The sequence below is a fragment of the Penicillium argentinense genome (assembly GCF_028826775.1).
Source record: "Penicillium argentinense strain IBT 30761 chromosome Unknown utg000006l_segment0_segment0, whole genome shotgun sequence".
Classification (NCBI taxonomy): domain Eukaryota; kingdom Fungi; phylum Ascomycota; class Eurotiomycetes; order Eurotiales; family Aspergillaceae; genus Penicillium; species Penicillium argentinense.
This window is the reverse complement of record NW_026622665.1, coordinates 1028245-1041126: the sequence shown is the minus strand read 5'-3', so window position 1 is coordinate 1041126 and position 12882 is coordinate 1028245. Positions and strand designations below refer to the sequence as shown.

The following is a 12882-nucleotide window of genomic DNA, read 5'->3' as shown; positions in this document are numbered from 1 at the left end:
TATTTGGGGATAGCTGCATAATAGCCATTCAGGTATGCTTCGAGCATTCGAGTATTCAAAGAGGGACTTTTCTTGAAGTGATATATTTCAGATTGATGATCCAACAAGGGCTCATTGATACAGTATTGTACCCCGCCAAAGCGTCTTACATTGTGTTAGAAATGAAAAACGATTTGCATTATTTTGCTCAAAAAAAGCCGTGAATACACAATATAAAATGGAGTGACAGACCTCATTGGTAAATATCTCATCACCACCATCAAATTCTCGAGCCACACAAATACACTCACAAACCTCAAAATGCCACGAATCTTGCATATTTCCCCGAAAGGGTTGAACACATCCCGCCTCGACTTAATCGAAACTTTCGAGTCTTTCGATGTCTCCGTTGAGGGGGATGGCGGGGAAGAGGAGGGGGATGAGGAATGCCATTGCCGCCACTGGTGGCATTCGCAATGGGCCCAGACTGATGGTCAACGTACTGCGTTGGCCACTAACTGGGCCTGGGGTCGGCCGGGGAACTACACCTGGACTGACTCCCTGGAGGCTGGGTTCGCTCGCTATCAGGGTGAACTCACATGTGAGGTCTGCGGAAGTGAACAACCAAGATGGATCTTCTTCTGCACCACGTGTAGGCTCTACGCCTGTTATGCGTGCCGAGCAAACCGCCGGGTATGAGTTTGTGGCCAGCTTGGATGCTGGTCACAGGGACCCTTCTTTTCCTCCTCCTCCTCCTCCTCCTCTTCTCTTCCTTCTCTCCTCTCTTGCCGACGTGCCGTCCTGCTGTCCTGCTGTCCTGCTGTCCTGGCGTTTTGCCGTACTCGTGCCATGCCGTCCTGGCGTCGTGCTTTCCTGGGCTGTTCTTTCTTCTCTTTTTTTTTTTTTTTTAATTGTACTTTTTCTTGTTTTCTTTAATTTTTATCTCCATGGAGCACCGCCGTGTGCCCTCATGATGAATTCAATCATTTCTTCTGTCAAAACGTCCCGAGCATTCAAATTCTTCATGGTCATGGTAGTATTTTTGAAATTTGGTGCCATCATAGGGCTGTGGCCTTGATATTTACTTCGGGATGAAGGTACAGCCATGTCCTCTTCTTAACTGTGAGTTATCTGTCTCAAGCCTTTTTTCAGAACCCAGTCTAACACACGCTTTTTCTTGTCCCTTATTTCCTGCGATGCTGATAGCATTCCGATTGAATTACTCGACCATGTACTCGGGCAAGTACTCGATGCGCTACTTGATCATCTATTCGACCATCTATTCGATTCGCTATTTGATAACCTACTCGATCTCCTCCTCAATCCCGTCCTCTATCCCTATTTGGTGATATTTCTGAAGTGCCCACACGACTACATATCTCCTTTTCCGAGCCAACGGTTCAATGCAAACAGAGGCAATTCGACTGCTGAGCGGTTTGGATGAGGGACAAGGGTGTTTGACCAGCTGTATTGAGCCATTAACGGCATTTTCCGAGTGGCCATATACCTTTGGTTATCCGGTATTCGTGACATTTTAACATGGCCGGAAAATGGATACTGTATTTCTGAAGCCTTAAACGACCCATCCTCGAACGACGACTCGGTCCGAACCAAGAATGAAATTCTGTCTGAGGCATGAACAATCCAAAATCCGGGCCTCAAACCAACACCTTCGATCATTTACCTCGCTCTCTTATTCTCGATCCAAAAATATAGAACAAGAACGGAATAGGGATAAGTGCTACTGCAACAAACCCCAAAAGACTCGGCGTCCAGGCCGTTCCCAAATGATGAAACAACTTGTTGACGAAGAGCGGAAAACACCCGGCAAATACACTGCGCAGGAACGTATTTACGGCCACGGCGCTAGCAGAATACTTCTGGAAGGTGTCTATCAAATAACTCAGCGCGGCTTGGAAGATGGTGAAGAAGCCCAGTCCGGTACAGATCGCGCCGGAGATAGTGCCCAGCCAGTAAATATCTTGATCGCTGGTCCAGCCGAGAATGAACAGACCCGCGGCGAAAAAGACAGACCCCAGCATCATGTTGAGATTGGATACGACGAAGCACTGAATATTGAATAAGGGCCTGCTAGACAAATCGACCTTGATGGAATTGACGGAACTTGTCTGTATCAAACTGTCTACATGCGATTCTGGGGGTATTTATCCCTAAACGGGCGCCAAGCCCCCTGACAGTAGTAAACCCTTATTATCGGTCTCGATCGGTGTTCTTCCATGAAGATCCCCTGAATGTAGAATATAATGTCGGCAAGAGCGTTTGAAGCGCATATCAAGCTTAGTGCCTCGGGTTTCCCTGAACAGGCATGCCGACAGAGGTTGGGAATGAGGCATCAATTCGGTGCCTTATCCTGGAACCTCAACACATCATTGGTGGTAGGCGGGCTTCAGGAACTGGCCGGTTACCGTTTGATTGATACTTCTTGGTGTAAAAGCGCTGGTTCATCATGTTGACGAGAGATCCGAGAAGAAATCCGATGAGAAGGGCAAGAAACGGCAACGATCCGGTGAGAACGTCCCAGTCTCAGACTTCCTGGAACTCGATGGGAAATGAGGCGAGACTGAGATACAGGATACCGTATACGAAGGATGCGTATATCCTTCGTATACGGCAACTGCGAAACAGATCGGGGTGAAAAATAATTGGATGGGGCGGATGAGGTATTTTCTGGCCACTTCGCTCAGGCTGGCATTCCATTCTTGTGTTGGGCGTGGAGGGTCCAGTTCCCTGACTGGAGACGAAGCTGGTGAATTTTGCGTGCGAGCAGCACGGGTGGGTAGCTTTCGTCCAGGCAAAAGATTCCAAGGACCAAAGCCATTGCCATTATGAAACCGGTAATCTGAGAGTGGGTCAGCAGAGGACCTTGACGAAACGATTGCGAGCCGTGACAACTTACATATTCGGTCCACCTCCAATACAAGTTATTCACAGCAAGTGCACTACCAACGATAGGAGCCATGACTATCCCGGATACAAGCGGGAGTGTATACACTATAACTGCCAGAGCCCGATGCTCCGGGCTCCAGATATTAGCCAGAACAGCGCCCACATTTATGATAGGCACGGAGCTGAAGAATCCAGTGAAGAATCGAGTGATCATTATAGACTGAATGTCTTTGGAGACGGCAGTGGCGAATTACAATACTTCGGAGATAGCGTATGGAGTCAGGACGGCAGTCTTTCTTCCGTATACTTCGGAGAAGGGTGCCCATGGAAGAGGACCTAGTCCGACGCCGAAGAGAAATAGAGATATTCCGAGTAGGCTGACTTTTTCGGGTCTTTGGTACTGTTTTCTGATGTCTGAGACAGCCGGGGCATAACTGGGTGTTGTTAGTATGGGTTGTTGATGAACTTGGTGTGGTGGACTTACGCGGAGCTTGCCCATGCGGAGCCTAGTCCAATATACACGTTAGCAAACACCTAAAGGATGAATAATCTTGCTTCTTTACCCATTGTGATCAGTCCGTATAGAAGGGTCGTAATGATCTTCTTGGTAAAGCTCCAGTTGAGCGGTTTGTAAGGGTCATCAAGCCCATAAAACTGAACCAGATGCTCGTTGTCCGTTCTCAAATGCTCCAGTTGATGCGCATGAATTTTGGGTTTGCTCATGTCTTTGCAGTCGAGTCTCGAAGCTGTTGATCGAATGCTGCGCCCTGCCCCTTGCGAGTTGCCGCCCTCTTCTTTGGACATGTTCTCGCCTGGTAGCATCTCCGGTTTCTAGGAGATATATCTTATTTTATGGTGCAGCTTGACGAGAGAATCAGAAAGCATCTAGTCATAGAACGATGCGACAGTCGAATGTCTGTTGTCTTCTTGTGTCCCAAATGCCCTTGCCTGAATGTAGCACAAAGGACTTGGGCCAACATAACTAGGGTAACCCTTGTGGAATTTAGCCTCATTCTAGCTTATCTATCAGCCACCAACTAGACCTTGGCTATTTGAAATACCTTCGTGGATATAGATTCGGAGTACTGAAGATATTGAAGTGTATAGCTGTAAATTGGGGGTATGCTGCTTGAGGCATATATAAAGGATAGTTGAACGCTCAGTATGACTTCGCAAAAGTGACCGGGAAACGGACAATTTCAGTTCATTGAAATGCTCAATCAGCCCGACTGTCCTCTTGACTGTCGTCTCGAATATGGATGCCTCCTCATTTACGATTCCAAGCGCACCTGTTTTCTCGAAGGCGATGGCAGTGTTCTTTTCTCGACTCCCAGACATAGAACCTGGATGTTCAGACTTCACAAGGAAGATAGGTTCTTTAAGTCGCATGCTCCAAAAGAAGAAATGAAGAGGGCCTCGCGGAGCTCAGGAGAGCTAAACGTCCACCATGGAGTCGTCGCCCCTGGGAACCGCGATGACCACTCTGATACCTTGCTAAGACACATTTGCTCTCACCTATTGCGAATTGGGACGCTTGGATGAAGCAAGAGAGCTTGAAATCCAGGTGATCGATGGGAAAGGGAGACTGTTGGGCAAAGCACATGCTGATACCCTTTTTCGCAGAAATTGCCTTGCGGGTATGTAGATGGAGCAGAGTCCCTGGATAAGGTACTGGCGGTAGGAAAGAAGGCCCTTGGTGATGATTATCTCGAAGCACTTTCGAATGTTGCATATATTCACCGGGGGCAGGGACACCTTTATAAGGCAAGGAAGGCTTGCGCAAAACTACTGTAGAGAGAAAAAGGGTGTTTGGTGATGATCATCCCGATATTCTGAAGCATGCTTGAAAAAATTGGAAGGACAAGTTTAACAAGATACTCAGGAAATATGCCCAGACTATTTGTCTTGGATGTTACGCTCCAAATATCATTATCGACTGGCGCTGGGATGCCTGATGATCTCATAGTTAGCACGAATCTACTCTTCAGCCCCCCCCCCCCCCCCCCCCAATCCTTATTTCCGTGAGGTGCTGTCAGCGGGTTGAATGTAGACCGAACACAAAGGTCGTTCGAATCACCAAGGCTCCGTCTACACGTGCAAGTACTTCATCGAAGTACCCTCCCCGACGATCGCGGGAATCAATAACCATTCCCCGTCGCGGGTCATTATATATGGGCTAGGCAATGTGGAGGCGAATGGTGGCTGGAGTCCCCGCAGACGGAATGAAACAGCAACACATGCGACCATGAAACAATAACCATGGCACCTTCACAGCAGCAGCTCTTCGCCATGGCCTGTATCTGCAGAGAGAAAAGGGTGCTGGGTGATGACCATCTTGATACCTTGGACACACACATTGATCTGGCGAATGTTGTATATGGCGAACGAGGGCGCTACAACAAGGTGGAGCATTGCGTCCAAGTTATAGCGGGGTTGGGAAAGGCACTTGGTGATATTCATACTCGTACTGTGGAAATGCAAGAATATCTTGCGGGCCTGAAAAAGTTCAAAAAGGAATGAGAGTGTGAAGACCGTCTGGAAGACGAGTGGGTTAGAGAACATTTGGGTAGCGATTGAATTTAGGACGAATATAGCCCTGGACCTGATTCGATTTGATAATGCATGAACAATAATGGAAAAAAAGATACATGAAACAGCAATTTTCTATACACCGATTAAGCCTTCGTCTTCTTGCTGGGCTTCTTCGCCTTCTTCTTCTCAGTGGCAGGTGACTCCGTCACAATCTCCTTGGGTGTCTCCTCCACCTTCTTGCCCTTCTTAGTCTTCTTGGGGGTATCTTCTTTGGGGGTAGGGGCCTCGATAGCCTTCTCGGGCTCTTCAGCGGGAGTTTCTGCAGTCTCAACAGCCTTGCTATTCTTGACAGGCTCGGGGTCGGGAGCGAAATTGGGCATAGGAAAATCGTAATCGATATCCCGCTCTTGAATTTTACGACTCTTGCTTTTCATCTGCGTCGTCATCTTCTTCTTTTTCTTGTCGAGAGTGGATGGGGTATAGGGCATTTCGGTTCTGGTTTTTTCCTTCTTGTTCCACGGGATCACTTTGTATCGTTTGTTGGCGCCTTTCCAGATTTCCGGGTGAAGCGATTCAGCAGGGACGTATTTGCACTTCAAGATATGGCCGTACATAAGGTAGTTATCCATGGTCTCGGCAACGATCTTGGCAACAGAGACGGAGTCGAACTCGATGTAAGCATAGTGCTTGGAGGCACCGCTGTGCTTGTTACGCGAGAGACGAAGTCTCGTGATGTTGCCGAACTGGGAGAAGTATGCTTGCATTTGGTGCTCGTAGAAACCGTGGGGAATGCGGCTGCGAAAATGTCAGAAAACCTGTGAAGACAGATCAAGGGCCAGAATGGTCAACTTACCTCAGTTGAATCACACCAGGCTCTTCCGGGGTCACTTCGTTCTTCTTTTGCTGCTTTCGAAGCTTCTTCTCAAGGTTCTTGGACTTTGGACCTTCGGGAACCGCCTTAGGGTGCTTGTCCTCGTCACCGCTAGACTCGTCCTCGCTACCGCTGCTCTCAAAGCCCTTGATAATGGCGTTGGTTTGATCGGCGCCGTCATCATCCTCACTGTCGTCAGAAGCGACGGGCTCAAGGGCGAGGTCCTCATCTTCCTCGTCGGAGTCCGCGGCCACTTGCTCAACCTTCTTGCCCTTGGCGGCGGCCTTCTTTCCAGCAGAAACGGCAGTCTTAGACTTCTTGTTGCTGGTCTTCTTCTCAGCGGGAGAGGGAGCAGCCTCCTTCTCATCGTCGCTCAGGAAATCAGCAGCACGCTTGCGAGGCTTGACTTGGCGGACAGATTGGCCATTGGTCTTTGCGTTCGAGTCAGACTTGGCGTTCTTGTTTCCCGCAGTGCCCTTCTCATTTTTCTTCAGACTTGACTTGGGAGCAGCATCCTTGGGGGCCGCAGCGGATTTGGCCTCGACCTTCTTGGTTTTTTTGGTAGGCGGTTCGCTTACAGCGGGCGCTGTTAATTGAAATTAGGACCGGAAAAAGCGAAAAGATAGTTGTGACAGGTTGAGACATACCCTTACGCTTATTGTCCCTCTTATCGGGGGCCATTGTGGTGTGGTGTGGTGGGACTTGAAGGCTAGCTTCTGAAGACGAGCAAACCTCCGGCGGAACTTTTTTTTTCCCTCACGGATTTCCAGCGAAGGCGGTGAGGGCGGTCAACAGACTCAGACAACAACACACCCGCGCGACTCTTCCCATTCCCATTCCCTCTCCAGGTGATTCTGGCATCAGGCGACGTGATGGCGAACTCCAAGGAATCAAAGCGCGCTGAGCCGATGTGGGATGACGATGGTATTGCGGCTTCCTGGGACAGCGTCTACCAGGAGTATCAAGTATGTCCTCCATTCCAACCTCACGTGATTGTTATCTGACCTGTCGACAGCGTTATCACAGCATCGCCGCCAGAGGGGAGAATGTCGAAGAAGTTCTGCGAAAGGCCCAAGAGGCTGAAACTGCCCAGCAGGATGACACCGAGCAGCATGACCAGGCCGAGGATGAAGTGACTGATGAGACCGACAAGGCTGAGCTCGAGCACGCTCTCCAGACGGTTGAATCCGAGACCGAGTACGAGCCTCAGGTATGTATCCCCATGATCAACAGGGATTATCGGCAGTGCTGACTTTCATCAGGACATTCGCGTTCCTCCCGGCCCTAAGCTGCCTGCTGGTAGTTCTAAGGAGGCTCCGATCATGGTGGACACTCCGAGCACCGTAACCAGTGAGTATGGCTATACGACTCTCCAGAAACATCTTTCTCTAACTCCGGAACCTCATGAAGACGACATCCGTATCACAGCCTCTTACCGCTTCCTGGGTTACTACACGGCTCTTGACCAAGCTCGTCAGAAGCGCCGTCGTGCCGAGGCCTCGAACGATGGTAAGTCTCCGACCCACCCGCATCCAGACACTGTCCCAGAGGTTGTTAACATTGATGAAGATTGTGAGATCAGAAAGCGCCGGATGATGTCCGAGTTCTGGGTCGGTTACTACAACGGACTGGAGGAGGACCGCCATCAGCAGGCCGGCCAAGGCCAGAGTTAGTCATCTCAGATGCTACTCATTTTCAACGGGCAACTCGTGTTTCTGCAACTCAGATTTGAGCAACAGCATTGCCCTGATGCCACAGAAGTGGATCTAACGCAATTTTTTGTTATTTGCACGGCCGGCGCTGGCGTTTGTTCGGGGAGTTTTTTTTTTCTTTTTTCTTTTCGGCCTGGGGCCATGAACTGTTTTATTAATATTATCTTTACGAAATGGGGCTTGGTGCAAAGACACCATAATGAATATACGATTACTGAATGGCCATGAGCCAGCGCCAATGAAATGATCAATCATTCAGGTTGAGCTATCGAGTAGGGTTCATGATTCAAAACTCATTCGCAGTCATCGCCTGCGTATCCAATAAGATGGTGCAGAAGACACAGATGACATTTATATTCCCATACTCACCAACAAGTCGAAGATCCTGGTATCAAACATCCCCTCTTTTTATACACCAAAACTCAACAGCTTCGATGGTTTACAGAGAGGTACCGGTTCCGCCGAGGATACCACCAACAATGGGGATGGCACCGAGGGCGTTGGGCTTCGACGAGGGCTTATCAGTGTGCGTAGCAGTGGGAGTGGCAAATTTGCCAGTGTAGGGCTTCTTCTCCGTGGCAGTCGGGGTCTTAGTGTCGACCTCCTTTTCCTCCTTGTTGGCAACAGGCTTCTCAGTCTTCTCATCGGCCTTCTCGTCGGCCTTCTCTTCGGTCTTCTTGGTGTCGTCGGCAGGAGCGTGCTTGTCGTCCTGGTTCTGGTTGTCCTTGGTGTCCTTAGGGTCGAGAGCTTCCATAATCTTGGGGATTTTCTGGAATTTTGTTAGCATATGTTTGCGACCGAGAGGGAAATACAGACCTCCAAACCACTCAGAGCTTTCTCGAGGCCGAAGCCGTGACCCTCATCACGCTTTGTGGGCAGCGACATCGCGCAGACTGCCAGAACCAGGAAAGCGGCCAGGAAGGACAGGTTTAGACGGGTCATTGTGAATAGTGTATGTGTATGGAAATGTAGATCCAAAGAAGGGTAGTATGTTCAGATGTGGATGTAAACGAGAGGCAAAGCGTCTAGCTTCAAAGAAAGAGTGATAAGTAGAAAAGGATGAGGGAACAACACCGCTGAGCGTGGGCGAGGAGGAAATCATGCGACATTTATATCCAACCCCTTCCCTCCTTGGAGTGAGGAATGGGATATACAGGGGGCAGGGCAAGGCACCCAGGTTGAGGAGCACCCATTAGGACATAGTATTGTCTTGCGCCTTTTCCTGGTATTTTCTCGCTTCACACCGCGTCAGCATGGATTAACTTCTCCCGCCACTCCCGAAGAAGAACAGGCGTTCTGGCACTGCGGATCCATCTAGTTCTGAATGTGCATTTATGCGCTAAAGCCAGGTATCGGCTCGGATAGCTTTCAAATTTGACAGTGATCTTCTCGGGGATCATGCAAGGGAGAATTTGATCCAATCAGATCTGTCAGGGTTGAAGGAGACTGCCCAATTGTGAATTAAGTTGCTTACTTTCGATTTCCACATTCCAGTCGGAGGTTCATCCGCGAGCCGTCTGACTTGATCAACAGAACGTGAGCAATGTCGACAATGTAAACAAGCACGAGATTCATACGAGGCAAATTTACTTCCTCTACCCAAGGAGAGCATTTGGTCAATAATAATGGCAATCAGGAGTCCAAAGGAGTCCAAATTAATTCATTTCATTTGTGTAAACAAGCATTGACACTGTCGCTAAATCAAACGAAGCTTGACTCCCGATGCAGAACACAATCCCAGGGGACACTCGACCAAACAAGCTTCAAATCACACTGTGGGCTATTCGAGGAATGTATCTCCCTACTTTGACACGCACATCTCCATAAGTAGGAGAGGACGCAACACGAGGGAGTCTCCGGAAAGATCTTGTCTAACCGTAAGGTCTCACTTTTGGCACGATATTGACCTCGAATATCATTGAGCAATAGACCGACGAGACTTCGAATGTGCCAAACAGGAAAAGAACAATAGGAGGGGTAGGGGAAATCGCCATGTCGACGATGCTACGGTGTTGAGGGTTGCATCCTTCTTGATGCGTTGCAGTCCTGCATGTCAGTGATTCCCATGCCAGCGTGCTTCATTGCGCGTCCTCGCACCCGGAGTCAATTGCAGACCTTTCAGAAAGATCCATCACATTCTGCAAGATAGCAATTGACACCCAAGTGGTGAGACGCGGTGATGGCGTGGGTTGCTTGGTTTCCATATTTCCATAAATTAACATGTCAACAATGCGCCCGTAGGCGAGGAAAGCTCCAAGATCTGGAGGCCAATGTGTCTGGGTGTCTCGGATCCAGATAGGAATGAAGATCCTTCGGCTTTCCCAAAGGGGTGTGTGCTCCAAAGCGAACCCAACAATCGTGCGAGGGACAGAAAACCATCCCTGGGCAAAAGTCGGGATTAGTACGAGCAGCTCGTTCTGGGTCTCTGTCTATAATTTGCTGGATGGAATTATGTCCAAGCGCAAGGGTATGTTGGAGACCGTGGTGTAAGTAAGTTGGAGAAAGGAAAGGGAGAGGAAGCTTCTGCTGCGAGAAAACTCGGCGCGTGCGAGTTGCTTAGTCATAGCCCACGTGATAACTACGAATTGAAGAATTGGAGACAAAAGACGGTTGTGGATGAAGACTTCAAAGCCACTTCAAAATTGCCTGAGTTTGTATTTCGATCGCCAAATTGCAGAGCGGTAAATTTTTATTCCGACATGTCGAATTAATAGAAACAGCTTTGGCAGCATGGGTTCATCAGGCCTGCAGTTTGCCTCATAAGAGTTCGGTGCTGCGGTTGAAGCAGCGTGTATTATGAGGAATTGAGAACCATGGAGTAGAGTACTCGAATAACTCGCTTTCTTTTAAATATGGAACAACGTGTAGACTTTCATGTTCGACTGGCATGTTTTGTAAACAATATATATTTTTCGCGACTCCGGGTCAGAATGTTTTTGAGCTGGCATTTGAAGAAATTTTCAGGCAAAATAAAGAAATCCAAAGCTCACCCAAAATTTAGATGCTTTTCGAACGAAAATATTTCATCAAGCCCCCAAATAAGCCGATTTATAGTACCTTTTGACTTCGCAAAGTGCCTAAACAATGAAACTTAAACCACGTGACCAAACGACTAAACCAGATAAAGCTAGCCCAGTAGCATCACATGATCATCCGAGCCGAAAATTAGAAAAAAGCCCGCGCTGCAAAAACTCTTCCTTTCCCAACTCCTCGCTCAAAGAATCGCATTCAAAGCTCACACACAAAAGAACTTGTTCTTTTCACACTCTTGCTTTGGGAGAAAGTCCCCGGACACCCTGCGCTTTGGCTCAGCCAAAGTTCGTCCAAGCCAGGCAATGCGGAAACGCGCCGCCATAGAAGCAATTCGATAGCGGCTTACTGCCCTATTCTCCCCGGACCAGCCGACCGCCCGACGGTGCCTTGCATTGGTTATAATGGGGTGGTGGACTGGGTCGGAGGAGGGAAGGGGATCTTCGGGTTCTCTTGTTATCGGGTTGCCTTTCGTCGTGGTTGAATAGTCATGCGATTGTCCTTGATTCCCTTTGGGGTTTCTGGATAACTCAATGGGGCTCATTCTTGAGGCGAGGAGTTCCCCCTTTTTCTTTTGAGTCTGTAGCTTATGGCAAAGCGGTAATGAGATGGATGTCTTGTTGCAGATGCCCTGTCGAAGGGGCCGGACTCGGGGGTTCGTCTTTTGAAGAATCCTTCTATCCCTTCTCAAGAGGGTTGTGCCATGAGCTTGAATTGTTCGCGGGATGATATAAAATCATAGAGTCAAGCACCGAGATCCCCTCGCTAAGGCAGGGGATCCTTGACGATTAACGATTTAATTTATCTGATGAACTTTTACATCATGGGTGAGTAGTTAAGCTTAGGTTTTGCATTCCGTACCAAATAAAAAATGAATCCCAATTGAATACAATGGCTATGCAAATCATTTCCATACACTTTCCCATAATATACACCCCCAACCAAACCAGACCGATCCTACTCAATCCATTCCTTATAGGACAGGAAACTGTTTAAAAGATGGTTTCATGACTGTCACTGCGCCTTCTTCCCCTCGCCAGTTGGGACAGGCACAGGCTCCGATGCCTGCGCCCCCGATCCAAGCACGCACACAAGACACGCGCCGAGAATGTCGCCGACAACTCCAATCGCTGTCGCACATACATTGCTCCAAACCTGGATGCTCACGTAGCCGAGCGGTACCCGCGGGAATGACAGAATCCATTCGACGTAGTAGGGGAACCAGCCGGCGGGGAGGGCGAAGACGGGGGTCTTGGAGTACCAGAATTGGAGGAAGATCTTGAGGCCGTTTGTGCTGAGCCAGCGGGCGGTTTTGACGCTCCAGTCGAAGGAGGTTTTTTGAGATGAGATCAATTTGTCTAAACACAAGACGCATCAATTAGCCAGCTGGTAGTATTCTGAAAGGGTGTCTGCTGAGAGTGGACGGACTCATCGCTTCGTATTCTTCCATGCTCTTATCGTGTCGTCTTCGGAGCTTGGCCCACTTGGCGAACTCGTCTTGGGAACTGGTGTTGTTCATCTCGCGCTTGAGTTGGAGGACTTCGCGCTTCATGCGCTGTTGTTCGCGCGCGTTCTGCGAGGTCGAGGTCGGGAGTTTAAGGTAGAGGAGCCATAGCTAGTGTGTGTGTGTTAGTTGGTGTCGCTTGGTGCTGAGTGGGATGGGAGGAGTGAGATTCGCAACTTGGCAAGGCGGTTGACGCTTAGGTCTGGCCTTGTTCTGTGGCGAATGACTGTAGACGTACCAAGCTGTCGATCGTAGATGCGCCGATCGTGTTGACGAGGTAGATCGCGATGTGCACGAACAGCACCATGAAGATGAGCGACAACATCACGGCGGGGGGTTGGCCGGTG

The 12882-nt window shown here is 49.1% G+C and overlaps 6 protein-coding genes across 6 annotated transcripts; 2 read left to right on the top strand and 4 right to left on the bottom strand.

The window, feature by feature from the left end:
* Positions 1 to 3136: 3136 nt before the first annotated feature.
* On the bottom strand, positions 3137 to 3708 carry N7532_007525 (MFS multidrug transporter; the record flags this gene model as incomplete). Its single annotated transcript, XM_056620018.1, has 3 exons — positions 3137 to 3320; positions 3371 to 3392; positions 3450 to 3708. 3 exons carry the CDS (start codon positions 3706 to 3708, stop codon positions 3137 to 3139), a joined length of 465 nt encoding a protein of 154 aa, XP_056473384.1.
* A 1437-nt stretch (positions 3709 to 5145) lies between these two features.
* N7532_007524 (uncharacterized protein) lies at positions 5146 to 5406 on the top strand (the record flags this gene model as incomplete). Its single annotated transcript, XM_056620017.1, has 1 exon — positions 5146 to 5406. The coding sequence occupies one exon, from the start codon at positions 5146 to 5148 to the stop codon at positions 5404 to 5406; it is 261 nt and encodes an 86-aa protein (XP_056473383.1).
* A 155-nt stretch (positions 5407 to 5561) lies between these two features.
* Positions 5562 to 6970, bottom strand: N7532_007523 (RNA-binding protein; the record flags this gene model as incomplete). Its single annotated transcript, XM_056620016.1, has 3 exons — positions 5562 to 6213; positions 6272 to 6875; positions 6937 to 6970. 3 exons carry the CDS (start codon positions 6968 to 6970, stop codon positions 5562 to 5564), a joined length of 1290 nt encoding a protein of 429 aa, XP_056473382.1.
* Positions 6971 to 7161: 191 nt separating this feature from the next.
* N7532_007522 (uncharacterized protein) lies at positions 7162 to 7962 on the top strand (the record flags this gene model as incomplete). Its single annotated transcript, XM_056620015.1, has 3 exons — positions 7162 to 7254; positions 7305 to 7499; positions 7552 to 7962. The coding sequence occupies 3 exons, from the start codon at positions 7162 to 7164 to the stop codon at positions 7960 to 7962; spliced, it is 699 nt and encodes a 232-aa protein (XP_056473381.1).
* Positions 7963 to 8440: 478 nt separating this feature from the next.
* On the bottom strand, positions 8441 to 8943 carry N7532_007521 (uncharacterized protein; the record flags this gene model as incomplete). The annotated part of the gene is made up of 2 exons (XM_056620014.1): positions 8441 to 8770; positions 8818 to 8943. The coding sequence occupies 2 exons, from the start codon at positions 8941 to 8943 to the stop codon at positions 8441 to 8443; spliced, it is 456 nt and encodes a 151-aa protein (XP_056473380.1).
* Positions 8944 to 12045: 3102 nt separating this feature from the next.
* Positions 12046 to 12860, bottom strand: N7532_007520 (guided entry of tail-anchored proteins factor 1; the record flags this gene model as incomplete). Its single annotated transcript, XM_056620013.1, has 3 exons — positions 12046 to 12389; positions 12460 to 12646; positions 12774 to 12860. The coding sequence occupies 3 exons, from the start codon at positions 12858 to 12860 to the stop codon at positions 12046 to 12048; spliced, it is 618 nt and encodes a 205-aa protein (XP_056473379.1).
* Positions 12861 to 12882: the final 22 nt, after the last annotated feature.